A 16,325-nucleotide genomic window follows, 5' to 3' on the forward strand; every position below is an offset into this window, starting at 1 on the left:
TGATGGTTAGTATGGTAGATTATATTGAGTTTTTCGTTTAAATTTTTTTTTTTATGAGACAGGGTCTTGCTTTGTTACCCAGGTTGGAGTATAGTGATGCAATCATGGCTTACTGCAGCCTCAACCTCCCAGGCTCAAGCAGTCCTCCTGCCTCAGTCCCCCAAATAGCTGGGACCACAGGTGGGCACCACCACACCTGGCTAATTTCAAGTTGTGTTGTTGTAGGGATGGGGTCTCTCTGTGTTGCCCAGGCCAGTCTAGAACTCCTGGGCTCAAGCAATCTTTCTGCCTTGGCCTCCCAAAGGGCTGGCATTATAGGCAAGAGCCACAGCACCTGGCCATGATTGCTTTTTTAGCAAACCATTTTTATTATGGTAAAATAACATAAACTTGACTATCTCAACCCATTTTAAGTGCACACTTCAGCGACATTAAGCACATTCGCATTGTTGTGCAGCCATCACCATCTTCCAGCTCCAGAGCTCGTCCATGTTCCCAAACAGAAACTGTCCCCATTAAATGCTAACTCCCATTCCCTCCTGCTCAGCTCCTGCGCCCCACCATTTACCTTTATGAATTTCACCACTCAAGGTACTTCATGTAAGTGGATGCAAACAGCATTTGTCCTTTTGTGTCTGGCTTCTCCCACTCGGCATAAGGACCTAAATGTTCTCCCATGGTGTAGCCCTGCCAGAATTTCCCTCCTTCAGGGCTCAACAGTCCGTGTGTGGAGACGGCGTAGTGCTTACCCTTTCGTCCCTTCCTGGACACTTGGGGTGCTGCCACCTTCTGGCTCCTGTGAATAATGCTGCTGTGTACATTGTTGCTTTGTAGAAAATTCTGAAATTGGGAAGGTACAAGTTCTCTAACTTTGTTCTTTTTCAAGATCATTTTGGCTATTTTGGGTCCCTTGAATTCCCGTGTGAATTTGTTTTAGGATCAGCTTGTCAATTCTTGCACAGTAGTCACCCGGAATTTTTACAGGGATGGCACTGAATCTGTATATCTGTTTGGGGAGTAGTTCCATCTTAACAATATCAAAATATTTGTATCTGTGAACATGGGAGGTATTTCTATATTTTTAGGTCTTTATTTTAATGTTTTGTAGTTTTCAGAGTATAAGTTTTGCACTTCTTTTGTTAGATTTATTCATTCTTTTTGATGCTATTGTAAATGGAATTATTTTCTTTTCTTTTCATTTCTTTTCTTTTTTTTTTAGATAGAGTCTTGCTCTGTCTCCCAGGCTGGAGTGCAGTAGCACAATCTCAGCTCATTGCAATCTCCACTTCCCGAGTTCAAGCAATTCTCCTGTCTTAGCCTCCTGAGTAGCTGGGATTACAGGTGCCCACCACCATGCCTGGCTAATTTTGGGGGTTTTTTTGTTTGTTTTTTCTTTTTTTGGTAGAGATGGGGTTTCACCATGTTGACCAGGCTGGTCTCGAACTCCTGACCTCAGGCCATCTACCCGCCTTGGCCTCCCAAAGTGCTGGGACCACAGATGTGAGCCACTGCACCCGGTCTGGATTATTTTCTTAATTTCATTTTCAGTTTATTCTTTGCTACTGTATAGAAATACAATTATTCTTTCTTTCTTTTTTTTTGAGACAGAGTTTCACTTTGTTGCCCAGGCTGGAGCGCAATGGCACAGTCTCAGCTCCCTGTGACTTCTGCCTCCCGGGTTCAAGCGGTTCTCATGCCTCAGCCTCCTGCGTAGCTGGGATTATAGGCGCCCGCCACCATGCCCAGCTGATTTGTTTTTGTATTTTAGTAGAGACAGGGTTTCACCATGTTGGCCAGGCTGGTCTCGAACTCGTGAGCTCAGGCAATCTGCCCATCTCGGCCTCCCAAAGTGCTAGGATGACAGGCATGAGCCACTGTGCCCGGCCCACAATTATCCTTTCATATTGATCTTGTATACTGCATCCTTGTTGAACTTGCTTATTAGTTATAATAGTTTTTATTGGATTTCTTAGGATTTTCTGTAAGGATTGTGTCATCTACAACTATAGTTTTACTTCTTTTTTTCAACCTGGATGCCTTTTAATTTTCCTGCTTAACTGCCCCAGCTAGAACGCCCAATACTGTTGAATAAAATTGGTGCAAGCAGGCACCCTTGTCCTGTTCCTTCTCTTTGTGTAGAAGCATTTAGGCCAGCGCCATCAGGTGTGGTTCCTGCTGTGGGCCTTCATCAGGTCACGGATACCACTTTCTAGTCCTGCTTTGCTGAATGTTTTTATCATGAGGAAGTACTAGATTTGATGTGCTTTTTACTGTGTCTAAAATGAGCTTGTCATTTTTGTTTCTTTATTTTAGTGATATGGTATATTTCATTAGGTGATTTTCAGATGTTAAACTCGCATTCTTGGTCATGGTGTACAATCATTTTTATACATTGTTGTCTTCAGTTTGCTGGTATTTTGTTGAGGATTTTCATGTCTATATTTATAAGAGATCATGGTGTATGCTTTTCTTATGCCTTTGTGTGATATGTGTGTAATTTGTACACACACAGGTATATACGTGCACAATTTTTTTCCAACTCATTTGAGAGAAAATTTGAGACATTATGTCCCTTTATCACTGACTACTGAATGCCTTGTTTGTTTCCTAAGAATGAGGACCTTGTTCTGCACAACCATAGTCCAGATGTTGCAATCAGGAAATTCAACATGGAGGCCATAATGTCACCTGATCCATGCACTTCCTGGGTCATCCCAGTTCTGTCCCTTTAGCTGCTTTGTGGCACAGGGTACAGCCCAGACACATACAGTGTGTGACTGCTGTGCCCTGTTAGCCTCCTGCCCTTGTGTTTGTTGACCTGGATGCTTTCAAAGAATCAAGACCAGTTATTTTGTTGAATAGCTCAAGTATGATGGTGTTTCCTCATGATTTAACCCCGGAGATGCAGTTTTGGGAGGAATCTCATGGAATTTGGTGTGTCCCCACCAATGTATCATATCGGGGGGTCCTCGTGTTGGTTTGTTTCAGTGTTGATCTTGTTAGTTCTGCTCACTTGTCTGTGCTCGGTTTCTGCACTGGAAAGTTGCTGTTTCTGCCTTGTAACAAATAAGTAGTTTGTAGGGAGATCTTTGGGATTAAGTAAATACCTTCTTGTGATTAATCAGCATCAGGCCCAGTGCTGTGGTTCACACCTGTAATCCCAGCACTTTGGGAGGCTGAGGCGGGTGGATCACTTGAGGTCAGGTGTTCAAGACCAGCCTGGCCAACATGGTGAAACCCCATCTCTACTAAGAATACCAAAAAAACTAGCCGGATATGGTGGCGGGCACCTGTAATCCCAGCTACTCGGGAGGCTGAGGCAGGAGAATTGCTTGAACCCGGGAGGCGGAGGTTGCAGTGAGCCAAGATCACCCCACTGCACTCCAGCCTGGGTGACAGAGCGAGACTCCATCTCAAAATAAATGAATAAATAAATAAATGCTTAGTCAACATCAATTGTTTTTATCATCCGTGGATGGTTTTCTAACTCCAGTGATCCTGCTGTACTTGATTCTTTGGCCTCTGTTGTGACAAAGCCGCTCCTGTTCTTATGTGCATGCATCTCTCTCCGCGTGGACTAGTGGTTTGCTGTTTGATGCAGGGGTCCATGCGCAGTCCCTGTTGCTGGCCTTGGTGTTCAAACTGTCCCACACTTGGTCAGTAGCACCCCTTGGAGCACACAGGCCCCTGTCCTGAGGCCCCACTGCCCTTTGTGGCGCAGGATGGCGTCCCAACTCACCTGGGGCTGCCCGCGCCTCCGCTCTGCAGCCCCTTCCATGAACCACTGGTCTCGTTTCTGGGAAGCTCGCTCCTTTATTTCTTGAGTATTTCTTACCCCTGTTTTTGGGTCTCACTGACTCTGGTGTATCCGTTATCCAAAGGCTAGCACTGCTGGCTTCACCTCTTTCAGCTTTTTCTTTTTCAATTCTTTTTAAATTTCTTCTTCCTTGAAGCCTTCGGCAGCCTGTTCTTCCAAGTCAGTAATTTCTTCCTCAGTGAATCATTACATTATTTGTTTCCTGAATTGAATTCTTTATTTCACGGTTATACTTTTTCACACCCTGTCTCTGGGATTTTCCTTGCTCTTGTCTCCTCATTTCCCTGCTGTGGTACTCTGGGGGCATTTTTTCACATAAGCACTGCCCCGGTCCGTGTCCTCAGGTTCGCGTTTCTGGTGGAGTTGCAGTATGTCCTCAGTGTTCATTACTGGGTATTTAGCAGTTTCTATTTGGTTTCTTTGTTAACCCAAATGATTCTTTTTTTTTTTTTTTTTGAGACGGAGTCTCGCTCTGTCGCCCGGACTGGAGTGCAGTGGCCGGATCTCAGCTCACTGCAAGCTCCGCCTCCCGGGTTTACGCCATTCTCCTGCCTCAGCCTCCGAGTAGCTGGGACTACAGGCGCCGCCACCTCGCCCGGCTAGTTTTTTGTATTTTTTAGTAGAGACGGGGTTTCACCGTGTTAGCCAGGATGGTCTCGATCTCCTGACCTCGTGATCCGCCCATCTTGGCCTCCCAAAGTGCTGGGATGACAGGCTTGAGCCACCGCGCCCGGCGTAACCCAAATGATTCTTTTATGATCTTTAAAATCTCCAGGTCGATAGGTTTTCATGGTTGTTGTGGATTTATTGTTATATTGAATCTGGCCGGGTTGATTTCTGCTTTTAAGTGTTGGTTGCAGTATTATTTTTGGCCTAATGGTCAGGATTTCAAAGTGGTTTGTGCATGTTTGGTATAAAGTTCTATCTGTATTTTTAGAGCCTACTGTAAAAATGGAAGTTCAAGGCCTAAATATCACTATTTTTTTTTTTTCTGAGTGACTTTTGGCTTCTGAAAGAGAGGGATTAGAAGTCCCTGCACTGTTGCCATTTTTCCAAATATGTCGCTTTGTCGTTGAGCTTTTACTCTTTGGTATTTCAAAACCTGGATGGAACGTGTGGGAAACAGAAGTCGTCTTCTTGCAGGGCTGCCTGCCGGGGAGCTGAGCATACAGAGAGGACAGCAGGCATCCAGCCCACTGTGGCTGCCGAGGCTGCGTGGTGTCTTAGTGGGAACCAGGTTTTCTGACATGGTTTATGGTCCCACAGAGGCTATCCCTTTCCTCCCCTGCAGGCATTGCAACGTCATGAGCAGTTATTTTTTAATGGAGTCAGTAGCTTAGCAAATGCTCAAGGTTTTGTTTGTTTTGGAGATGAGAACTGAGGCAGGTGAGCCTGCTTTCTTGGGTGATCTTAGCGGAGAGTGCCTTTTCTGTCTGTGGCAGGTCACGCACATGTCTGTGTCCCGCAGCGAGGCCCAGGGTCTGCCCTGCTTTGGGGTAAGCTGTGTCCTCAGGCCCAGAACCACGGCCGCCCACGCACACCTTTGCCTTTTGCCTTCCTCCAGCCTGAGAAGCCAGGCCCCAGCAGCAAGGACCCCAAGGCCGACAGTGTGCGGGCCGTCAGTGTGCGCACCCTCTACCTGGTCAGCACCACCGTGGACAGGATGAGTCACGTGAGTGCACGGCACCCGTCCCTGCCTGGCGACAACAGAGCTCTCCAGGGCAGTGGCCCAGGGTGCTCAGGCCCAGCAAAGAGTCTGTCTCCACCTCAGAGCTCTGGCAGGGCCCTATCTGCATGGGACCTCCTTCTGGGTGGATGCAGACCAGGCCCTCTACTCCCCTAGGTCCTCTGGCCGTACCTGCTCCAATTCCTCACTCCTGTGCGCTTCACCAGGGCCCTGACTCCACTCTGCAGGAGCCTCGTGCATCTGGCGCAGAAGAGGCAGGAGGCCGGGGCGGACGCCTTCCTCATCCAGTACGACGCCCATGGTGCGCGCCGCGCCGTACCCCACCTCCCCGCTCCTGTCCCCACTTCCCCATCCTCCAGTTCCTGACCCCCACCCCAGGGCTACAGGCAGCCCCCACTGACTATTTCCACCTCTCATCTCCAGCGAGCCTCCCGTCTCCCTATGCTGTAACCGCAAGACTGTTGGTGAGCCTTGCCCTTTCACAGCGTGCCCGGGTGCCCCACTCTGTGTCCCTGTGCTCCACCCAGGCTTGGAAGGAGTTACCTTCTCAGTGGGCAGCTGCAGTCAGGGCTCAGGCGTGGTTTTTCTCTATGTGGGTGGCCCAGCTTCAGGAAGAGCCAGGCCCCCCCGTCGGGTGCTGTGGCCCTGCAGGTGCAGTTTGTGGGCACGGCCGGTGCTCCCTGCTCAGGCCCGGCTCCACGCTGCCTCTCTTCAGGTTGTGTCTTCCAGCCCCTACCTGGGGGACGGACGTGGGGTGGCGGCGCTGCGTCTCCTCAGTGTTCTGCACCCTAACGTTCACCCTTTGCTGGGTCAGCATTGGGAGACGACTGTCCCGCTGCTGCTGGGGTACCTGGATGGTGAGCCCGGGGTCAGGATGGGGTGCATAGCCCTGTGGGGAGGGCAGGTCTCAGGGTAGGGAGATGCTAGCTCTGACCCCACCTTTGCCAGGTGGCACTAGGGTGGCCAGTGGGGACTAGGGTTGTGTAATTGGAAAAAGCAGTCTCCCCTGTGGTCCAAGAAAGGCCCCAGTTGACCTGGGACTTGAAAAGCACTCCTGCAGGGTGCTTCCTGGGAGCAGGTGGGGGGCAGTGGGGCGGTGAGGTCTGTCTGTGCTGAGCATCCCCAGCGCCAGGGCAGGTGCTGGGCTCTGAACCCCACTGGCCTGCGTGGCTGTCATTTCAGAGCACACGGAAGAGACCCTGCCACAGGAGGAGTGGGAGGAGAAGCTGCTGATGGTGAGGGCTGGGGGTGGTCGGGGCAGGGCCCATCCTGGGCCTTAAGGTGTTGTCTGGCCTGGGGGGTGCTGGGGTGGCAGAGGCTGGGCCACCTGCTTCAACCTCACCTCATGGTGTGGCTGGGGAGCCAAGGAGCAGGCCCTCCTCTCGCCCTGCCTGGTGAGCCAACTGCGGCATGGCTGTCCCCTGAGGGTTGGCTCTGCCTCCCCCGGCCTCTGCTGGAAGGCGGCCTGCAGCCCCTGCAGCCACAGCATATGGGGATGTGCCCAGGCTCCAGCCAGCCCTGTGAGGGGTCGGGCTCCCGGCCTCTCAGTGGTGTCTTGGCCTGCAGTTCCTGCGAGACACCCTGGTCATCGTTTCTGACAACACGTGGATCTGCCAGCTGAGCCTGGAGCTGTGCAGGCAGCTGCCCTGCTATGATGAGGCACCCCAGGAGAAGGTGGGGCACCTGCTGGCGTTCTCGGTGTGGTACTTGGGCTCTGAGTTCCTGGGTCTCGTGTCTGTCACTTGCTGTCTGGGCCCTGTCTCCCGTGGCCCTGGTGGCCTGGCAGAGCCGCCTCGTGGTGGCTGAGGGCCAGGAGGTGCGAGAGCCCACCAGCCCCACCTCTTATTCCTCAGATGTTGCCCTGGACTCACCCTGCAGTTCTCATCAGCTTGTGGGCAGGAGGTGCACCTCAGGGGCAGCCCCGTGGCAGCGCTGGGTCTCCCTGTACTCAGGAGTCAGGCATAGCCATGTTCTCGTTCTCTGGTTTTGTTTCAGAACTTCCTGTACAAATGCATAGGAACCACCCTGGGTGCTGCTTCAAGTAAGGAGGTGGTGAGGAAGCACCTTCAAGAGCTGCTGGAAACAGCCAGATACCAGGAGGAGGCAGAACGTGAGGTGGGGCCACTCTCCCTGCAGAAGCCCCAGACATCCTAGGGCTGGAGGTCGGCGGCCACCTGCTGTTCTCTGAGGCAGCCAGCCAGGCTGTATGCCTGCGTGTGCATGTGTGCGTACACGTATGGTGTGCATATATGCACAGAGAGGGTGTCTGCGCCATCTGTTGATGTGTATGCAAGTGTGCGCATGTGTGTACATGTGGGTGTGCCCCTGTGTCCACGCGTGACCGTGTGCGTGCGTGTGTGGCAGCGTGTGCCCTCCCCTGCCTGGGGTAAGTGTCTTGCCCCCCAGGGCCTTGCCTGCTGCTTCGGGATCTGTGCCATCTCCCACCTCGAGGACACGCTGGCCCAGCTAGAGGACTTCGTGAGGTCAGAGGTCTTCAGAAAATCCATCGGCATTCTCAACATTTTTAAGGTTAGGCTGACACCGTGCAGGGCTGGGGACAGCTGTCTATCCACAAGTTTGAGGCTCGGGGGTGCCCTGCAGGCTGGAGTGGGGCAGGAAGCTGGTTGCGTCCCTGGAGCAATTTTTGCTCCTGCATTCCTTCCATGGGTGGAGCCTGTGCGTGGGCGCTCCCAGTGGGGAGGGACGCAGAGTGGCCTCCCCGAGGCAAACGTAGCTGTGGCCAGGGCCGCGTCTCTGCCAGGCGTGGGTGATGAGAGGGGCTCTGCCCCCTGGTGGCCAGCAGATTCTGCGTTCTCGCCAAAGCCACCGGCTGTGCTGGCGGAGCCTGAGCCTGGTTTAAGGAAGGAGTGGACCTCTACCGCAGGCCCCCATCCCGGCCATGGTCCCTCTATTTTCTTTCTCCCGTAACTGTCCCAGTTACAGCATCTCAGGGCGGGACCAAGCACGCAGGGCTTCCCAGCCCTTGCTGTGTGGATCGAGGCTGATCTGCAGTGCAGCAAGGATGGGGCCTCAAGCTCTTCTCGGCTGCCTCCTGCCTGACTCTCACACATGGCCGCACTACCTTGACCCTCGGCCCTCTGCTACTCAGTACCCAGTGGGCCCATGCCTGGCTGGCTGCCTGTACTCCTGCCCCTTTCAAAGAGGCTCTCCCCCTCCCCAGATTCAGGCGGTGCCCTGCACGGCTGGGGCACACCTCTGCTGTCACGGGCTCTGGCCACGGCGGGGGCACACCTCTGCTGTCACTGACTGGCTCTGGCCCTTCTTCTGGGAGGACTTCAGGAGTTTCTGAGGCCAAGGATTCCTGTCGGGGAGTGTAATTGTGTAACTGAAGTCCTGCTGTTTCCTCCGACCTCTCAGGATCGAAGCGAGAACGAGGTAGAGAAGGTGAAGAGTGCTCTGGTCCTGTGCTACGGGCACGTGGCGGCCCGGGCCCCCCAGGAGCTGGTGCTGGCCAAAGTGGAGTCAGACATCCTCCGGAACATCTGCCAGCACTTCAACACCAAGGTGGGCATCGCAGTGGGGCTGCCACGCCAGGGGAGCTGGGGCTGCCGGGGACTCACATCTTAATTCATTTCACTTTTTGTTGTTCAGGTTCTGGGAGTAAAGGTAGAAACCAAGGTACAGTGTGTAGGAATTAAGTGCTGGACTGACTTCTCCCCTCAGCTCTCCTCTGGGCGGGTTGAGCTTCATGGGCAGAGGCCGGAGGGGGTGCTTGCTGGGGCTTCCTGATCTCGGTCCCCACGGGGCATTCGAGAGCATCACCAGGGCTTCTGCCCTGGCCTGGGCCCTGGACGGCAGTGGGAAGAAGGGAGGCGTCTGTGCCTCCAAGGGGCCGGGTTGTGGGCTGTCGCCCCCCAGGGAGTTCAGCCAGCCCCTCCCATCCCAGGACAGCTGGAACCTCTTCTGGCTCTGCTCCCCAGTGCTCGTGGGGGCTGTACCTGCCCTGGACCCCAGTGACCACCTAGGAGAGGGAACAAGGCCCAAAGCCAGTGGAAGTGGCAGTGGAGGCTCCACTGGCCCCCAAGGCCTCACCCCAGCCTCACTAACAAGTTTCCCTTCTGGCCTCCCTGGCACTAACCTGACAAGCCCCTCTCTCGGGACAGTCAGCCCTCCTTGAAGAACAGGCCCTCTGGTTCTCCTGCAGTGGCTGGGAGGGCAGGGCTGTTCTCAGAGGTTCTTTTCCCAGCCCTTTAGCGCTCCCCGGAGGACTCTCCTCCTGCTGTGGGGAGCCCTCTGGTCACACCACACAGCGTCTGCTCTGTGGCCTGTCTCCTCTGGAGTGTGACACGGGGGAACCCCTGGGTGGCCCCCCGCTTCTTCCACACGGACTCTGATAAGCAAGAGAGCTGACTGGAGAGCTCCTGTGAGAGCAGAGCGCAGCACGTCTGGCTTCGGAGGAAAGAAACGGGGGTGTGTGTGGGTTCAGCCCTGGAGGGCGGGTGTGGGCGTCTCCTGTAGCCCTGTGTCCCTGCAGGACCCAGCCTTGAAGCTGTGCCTCGTCCAGAGTGTGTGCATGGTCAGCCGCGCCATCTGCAGCAGCACCCAGGCTGGCTCCTTCCACTTCACCCGGAAAGCAGAGCTGGTGGCACAGATGATGGTGAGCATGGCCGTGGCCTGGTGGGTCCTCAGGCAGGTTCCTGGGAGACTGAGGCCAGAGGTGGGGATTGGGGGCACCGAAGGTGATAACATGAAGACAGCCTGGGAACATGGGAGGGGCCATGTAGGGACAGATGGGGCTCTGCTCCTCGGGCCCCTCGTGTCACTTAGGCTGGGGGACGGAGCTTGACCAGGGAGGAGGGCTGGGGTTTCCTCCAAGGGCTGAGTCATGCACCTGCCTCACCCAGGAGTTCATCAGGGCAGAGCCCCTGGACTCCCTGAGGACACCTATTCGGAAGAAAGCCATGCTCACCTGCACTTACTTGGTGTATCCTTTTCTGCCTCTGCACAGGTCCGTGCATCTGCGTGTGTGCGTGTATGTGTGCGTGCCTGTGTGTGCGTGTGCCTGCATGTGTGTGTGCGCGTGCGTGAGCACGTGTGTGCGCGTGTGTACGTGCCGTGTGTGCGTGCTTACACGTGTGTGCGTGTGCTGCGTGGGGTGCCGCCGTGGTCTGGAGCAGAGTAAACGTGGCAGAGGCTGTGCTGCCCTCACAGGCCTGGGTTGCTGGGTGTCTGGGCCTCAGCCTCAGGATCATTGTCTGCGGCCCTTAACTTGCCTCTCAGCTCTGTGGAGCCGCCGCTGGACGAGCAGGCCCAGGCGGATGTGATCCGTGGCTGCCTGCACAGCGTCATGGCCCTGCTGCCTGAGCCCAAGGAGGAGGACGGAGGCTGCCAAAAGGTATCCCCATGTTTCCCTTGCCTGTGTTCACACCCATGAGAGTGGCAGGAAGGCCGCTGTAGGCGGCAGGGTCACTGGTGGGGCCGCACGGCCTGGCTCTCCTTCCAGTCCCTGTATCTGGAGACACTGCACGCCCTTGAGGGTCTGCTGACGAGCCTCCTGCAGCGGAACATGACCCCCCAAGGCCTGCAGATCATGATTGAGGTGTGCAGGGGGACTGTCATGGGGATGGGGTGGGGGCACAGAGGGCACTCCACCTGGCTGCTGGCCTCTCTCCGCATGGGGGCGCCCTAGGGACAGTGTGGTGCTCTCTACATTTGGGGGTGGTTTATGAACAGTCAGTTGCACCCCCTCCCATCTCGGCCGGCAAGCAGATGGGGAGGCCCTGACCCAGGTGGAACCTCTGGAGCCTGTCCTCTCCCACCACTGCATGGCGCGAGGATGGAGGGGCCCACAGGTACCCATGGCTCCTGACTGGGGGCCACGACCAGGGTGGCACTGCGGTGGGCGAGGGTAGGGCTGACCCCCGTGCTTAGTGTGTTCTTCTAGGACCAGGGCGGCCTCCACCCTGTCCTTCCACAGCCCCGGCTGGCCCCGGCTCCACTTGGGCTGGGTTGTGTCTGTGACCAGACTGGAGGACAGAGTGGCAGGGCCAGAGGAGCTATGGTGGCCTGAGGCTGGCACCACTCTGGGTCCCTGGCTTGGCCCCCTGTAGCCCGGGAAGGATGGCCTGGCAGGGACACTGAGCTGGCCCACGATGCACAAGGCTCCTGCTCCCAGGGCTGCCCTCTGAGCAGTACCTGTGTGAAGCCTCCTCTTCCTCAGCACCTGAGCCCGTGGATCAAGTCCCCAAGAGGTCACGAGCGGGTGCGGGCCCTGGGCCTGAGCGCCCTCCTGCTGCGCCACTTCCTGGAGCAGCTGCGTGTCAGCGTGAGTACCTGGGTCCCCAGCCCGGATGCCGCTGCCTGTGGCACTCATGACCCGGAGTGTGAGCTGCCTTCCTGGCTTCCTCTGGCCGCCACCCCAGCTCAGGCCACAGTCCTCTTCCTTGAGACGTGGATTGAGGGCCTGTCAGGGCCAGGAGTTGTCAGGGATGGCTGCTCAGAGTAGAGTCCGTTGTCATCAGGGGCCCACCATTAGCCGGGAGGAAGGTGCACCTCTGGTCTCCAGGGCTTCACTGTTCAGCACAGTGCTTGATTTGGTTGACAGTATTTTTTTTTATCATGTTCCACAAGCATCTATTTGTTTTAATGAAAACTTTTATCAGGAACAGATACTAGATTTTGCTAAATATCTTTTTGTCATCTATCAGGATTATTCTAGGCTTTCTTTTCTCTCTCTCTTTTTTACCCTGAGACAGGGTCTCACTCTGTTGCCCAGGCTGGAGGGCAGTGGTGCAAACACAGCTCACTGCAGCCTGGAAGTCCTGAACTCAAGTGATCGTCCCGCCTTGGCCTCCCGAGTAGCTGATACTACAGTGCATGCCACCACACCCAACTAATTTTCTTTTTTTTTGTAGAGATGGGGTCTTGCTACATTGCCCAGGCTGGTCTTGAACTCTTGGGCTCAAGTGATCCTCCTGTCTCTGCCTCCCAGAGTGCTGGGATTACAGATGTTGGGGTTACAGACATGAGCCACTGCACCTGGCCTTTTGTTAATGCACCAAAACTAACTTTCTCCTTTTCTTTTCTTTTCTTTCCCTCCCTCCCTCCCTCCTTTCCTTCCTTTCCTTCCTTCCTTTCTTTTTTGAGACCGAGTCTCTTGCTCTCACCCAGGCTGGAGTGCAGTGGCACAATCTTGGCTCACAGCAACCTCCGCCTCCTGGATTTAAGCAATTCTCCTGCTCCAGCCTCCCGAGTAGCTGGGATTACAGGCACCCACCACCACTCCCAGCTAATTTGTGTATTTTTAGTAGAGACGGGGTTTCATCATGTTGGCCAGGCTGGTCTTGAACTCCTGACCTCAAGTGATCTGCCTGCCTCGGCTTCCCAAAATGCTGGGGTTATAGGCATGAGCGACCGCGCCCAGCTGAAACCAAAACTTTCATTCTTTATGCGGCCAAATCTTGTGTGTTCAGGGCTCTTCCCACCTCATTGCTTTCATGGCCTGCTCATCACATAACCCTGGTCTGGCTGAAGCTTACCTTGGTGCATGGTGTGATGGATGCCTAGCCTGAGAACAGTGGCTGGTCACCTGCAGTCTTTCTCTGACATTCCAGCCTTTCCCTTCTGACTTGAAATTCTTTCTCATCAGTGGTGATTTTGGGGATGAGGAGTTTCAGCGGTGCCCCAGCAGATACCAGGTTTCCATCTGATAGGAGCTTCTGAGCCCAGGATCCTGTGCAAGGGCAGGGTGGGAGCACCTCCCAGGAAGGCCTTGCATGTAGGGGCTGAGAAGGGAGCCAGGTCGTGGGAGGGGGACAGGTGCATCTGCTGGAGAGGAGGTGTGGAAGTAGAAGGAAGGTGTTTGACTATAGGAGCATGGGAGGGGCAGGACTGAGGAGAGCAGAAAGGCTCTGGAAGGAAGGACCAGGACCAGTCGGGGTGTGAGGGGGTCTTGTACAGCCCTGCCCCTCACCCAAATTGGCAGAGCCCGTGCACTCCTCCCATTTGGGGCCCCCTCCTCACCCCAGTTGTCCGTCTGCCTGCACATGCCTGTGTGCCCATGTTGGCATGACCTGGCCTTCCTTCTTGTAGGGGCCCAGCCTGGGAGCCTGTGTGGCTCTGGTGTAGATGAGGTGTGGTCAGAGCGGAGCTGAGCAGCACCCACGCTGCAGCGAGAGGGGAGGGAGGAACTCACTGGGGGCTGTGTTGGCCACAGTGAGGGCCCAGGGCTTCGTGGACACCAGCAACACTCCTGGCCACACTCCAGCCCTCCTCTGGGTGCAGGTGGCATAGGTGGCATCCACTCATCCCCAGCATTCCAATAGCCCAGGCATCTCCTCCTCCAGGCCCTGGTGCCCTTCCACAATCTGGGCCTTCTCGTTGGCCTCTTCTCCCCACGGTGCGCGGACCTGTGGCCTGCCACCCGCCAGGAGGCCGTCGACTGCGTCTACTCTCTGCTCTACCTCCAGCTCGGCTATGAGGGTGAGCCCTCATCAGGAGTGTGGGGGCCGGTGGTCATTCAGGGGTGCCGGGAGGGATGAGGTGCAGAGTCCAGGCTGCGGGACGGCCAGGGAGGGCCTGAGCCGGACTGCTCGTTCCTGCCGCCTCTCAGGCTTCTCCCGGGACTACCGTGATGACGTGGTGGAGCGGCTCCTCACCCTCAAGGATGGCCTCGCGCACCCTGACCCCACCATTCTCTTCCACACCTGCCACAGCATAGGCCAGGTACCAGCTGGGAGCTCCGCGGCCAGAAGGCAGGCTGGCACTGTCTGGGGCTAACAGGGACTTCCGAGGCAGCACCTGGCCTCCCCTAGCCTCTGTAAGTGCCACCCATGGCCAGTGGGCACGGGGCAGGGCCTGGGTGTTTGCATTAGTTGCTGGCACTGCCCTGCACTGGCCGCATCACCCACACCCGTCTACGCTGGGGCAGTGCAGTCCATACGAGAGGAAGGTGCTGTTTGTCTTGAGACCTGGCAGAGGCCGAGGAGGGAATGGGGTGCCATGAGGCCCAGCCGCCCTCTGCCTGCCACTGACACCCTGGCCTGCTCTCGTGAAAATGCAGGTTTCTGGAACAATCTCCAGCAGCTGCCCTGTGTGATGTTGTCCCCAAAGCCTACCCAAGAGCCACGTGGGGGGCTAGGGTCATCGCCTGCAGGGTGCAGCGGGCTCTAGCCCTCTTGCCAAGGGGCCAGGGGCAGGCCCTACCTTTGGTTCCAGCTGGTCAAGGTGCTTTGCCCACTGCCATCTGAAGGGAGGATGATGGCCCTGGGCACTGCGTCCCCCACCCCCCACGACCTATGCCTGCCAGGTCCACTCCGAGGCTCAGCATATTAGAACACAAACTTGAGTATTATTAAAGTATTGCATTTCAGGGGGGAAAAAAAAGTCCCTCCCAAGGGGATAAGAAAGCTGCCCCTGCCTCCGTGCTCTCATGTGGGTCCCCAAGCTGGAACACTGCCTGTCTCCATTTGGTGCTTAGGAAAGGCCTTCCAGGTCCAGAGACTGTGTCTCCTACAAAGGAAGGAGGGGTAGGTCACGAGGGCCCTTTCTGGTGCTGGGATTACAGGTCTGAGCTAAGGCCTATCTGCCCTTGACCCCGTGTTTTAGAGAGCTCCAGGGCGACTGCACCATAGGGCTGCTCCCAGCCCACTTCACTAGTCAGAAGGAGCCCGACGAGGGTGCTGTGACCTCAGCCCTGCAGCTGCCCCGGCACCACCTTCCAGGAGCCCGCCCAGGCTCCAGCAGGCCCTGGCAGGTTCTGGAGAAGGAGACCCCACCCGCGTGCATCGAGCTCATTGAAGTCACAGGGCGGGGCGGCTGGGGCGGGGCTGCGAGAAGGGGCGTGGCCTCCCACCCTAACGGGAGCCCCTGAGACGCGATGCCCCGGAGAAGTGGCGTTGGGGGTGCCCCCCTTCCCTCCTTAACCTCAGGCATCGCTTTCCTCCTAGATTATTGCCAAGCGCCTCCCACCTGACCAGCTCATCAGCCTCTTGCTAACCATGTTTGAGGCCCTGGGAGACCCCGAAAAGAACTGCTCCCGAGCAGCTACCGTCATGATCAACTGCCTGCTGCAGGAGCGGGGCGGCGTGCTCCAGGAGAAGGTGGGAGGGGGCGGGGCGGCGGCTCCAGGAGAAGGTGGGAGGGGTGCGGTGGGGTGGGGCGTCAAGGCAAGGGCGGGGCGGCAGACTCTTGGAGAGGTGGCACCGCGGGAGAAAACATTGAGGCTGGCCTTGGCCTGGCCTGGACCACCCTGCCCGGCCCTCCTCGGGTGTGACCCTCACTGCTCTGCCCCCTCTCCCTGCAGGACTACTGTGGACAAATTTTTCTCTTATGTCTGAAGATGGGGGTTAGAATCTGGCAAAAACAAGTGCTGAGAGAATAAGGAGGGAAAAGGAAATGGAAAGGCGGGTGAAAGCGCTAATGGTTCCCCGAGCCCTGGTTGGGCCCCCCCTGCTCACATTGCTGGCGTGGACATGGACGCAGGGCTCCCCGGGTCCCCAGGAGGCTACCCAGCCCTGGATTCCAGGGTCTGGCACTTCACGGGACACTCGTGCTGCCCCAATTCTCATTCCATTTGCTCCCGTGTCTGGGGCCATCCCAGCCCCACCGCCGCCTCTCTCTGTGCGGTCTCCGTGCAGTTGTTGCCAAAGGTGCAGAGGCAGTCGCTCCGCACAGATGCCTGTGACGCGACAGCAGAAATGCACATCCCTGTTCGCAGATCCTTTTGGGTCCAGAGGGCTCCCATGGGCCAGCTGGAGTGGGTGCTCATGAGCCCTCGAGAGGCCCATGGCTGGGGACCCAGTGTCTGCACGACGGCATTCTCAAGCTCAGTATTAAAGTGAAGCATGAAGTGTAGGGTGT

At 56.2% G+C, this 16,325-nt stretch overlaps 1 protein-coding gene across 11 annotated transcripts in view; it reads left to right on the plus strand.

Annotated features, from left to right (window-relative positions):
- MROH1 (maestro heat like repeat family member 1) overlaps nucleotides 1–16,325 on the plus strand; it is a 118,917-nt gene that overhangs the window by 85,869 nt on the left and 16,723 nt on the right. For 9 of the 11 annotated variants that reach the window (XR_004435361.1, XM_033203055.1, XM_033203060.1 and 6 more), the window contains 18 exons: nucleotides 5,382–5,489; nucleotides 5,661–5,805; nucleotides 5,928–5,968; nucleotides 6,220–6,361; nucleotides 6,687–6,739; nucleotides 7,071–7,178; nucleotides 7,500–7,619; nucleotides 7,911–8,033; nucleotides 8,883–9,029; nucleotides 9,117–9,143; nucleotides 10,000–10,122; nucleotides 10,370–10,449; nucleotides 10,746–10,860; nucleotides 10,969–11,064; nucleotides 11,686–11,790; nucleotides 13,811–13,946; nucleotides 14,077–14,189; nucleotides 15,413–15,565. Coding sequence is in view for 10 of the 11 variants with exons in the window: in XM_033203055.1 (XP_033058946.1) it covers nucleotides 5,382–5,489; nucleotides 5,661–5,805; nucleotides 5,928–5,968; nucleotides 6,220–6,361; nucleotides 6,687–6,739; nucleotides 7,071–7,178; nucleotides 7,500–7,619; nucleotides 7,911–8,033; nucleotides 8,883–9,029; nucleotides 9,117–9,143; nucleotides 10,000–10,122; nucleotides 10,370–10,449; nucleotides 10,746–10,860; nucleotides 10,969–11,064; nucleotides 11,686–11,790; nucleotides 13,811–13,946; nucleotides 14,077–14,189; nucleotides 15,413–15,565 (1,935 nt within the window). In the remaining variant the exon portion in view is untranslated. The remainder of the gene's footprint in view (nucleotides 1–5,381; nucleotides 5,490–5,660; nucleotides 5,806–5,927; nucleotides 5,969–6,219; nucleotides 6,362–6,686; nucleotides 6,740–7,070; nucleotides 7,179–7,499; nucleotides 7,620–7,910; nucleotides 8,034–8,882; nucleotides 9,030–9,116; nucleotides 9,144–9,999; nucleotides 10,123–10,369; nucleotides 10,450–10,745; nucleotides 10,861–10,968; nucleotides 11,065–11,685; nucleotides 11,791–13,810; nucleotides 13,947–14,076; nucleotides 14,190–15,412; nucleotides 15,566–16,325) is intronic. The other 2 variants (XM_033203063.1, XM_033203061.1) reach the window with 1 other exon arrangement.

This window comes from Trachypithecus francoisi, unplaced genomic scaffold, assembly GCF_009764315.1.
Source record: "Trachypithecus francoisi isolate TF-2019V2 unplaced genomic scaffold, Tfra_2.0 Lachesis_group7, whole genome shotgun sequence".
In the NCBI taxonomy this organism is placed as follows: Eukaryota; Metazoa; Chordata; class Mammalia; order Primates; family Cercopithecidae; genus Trachypithecus; species Trachypithecus francoisi.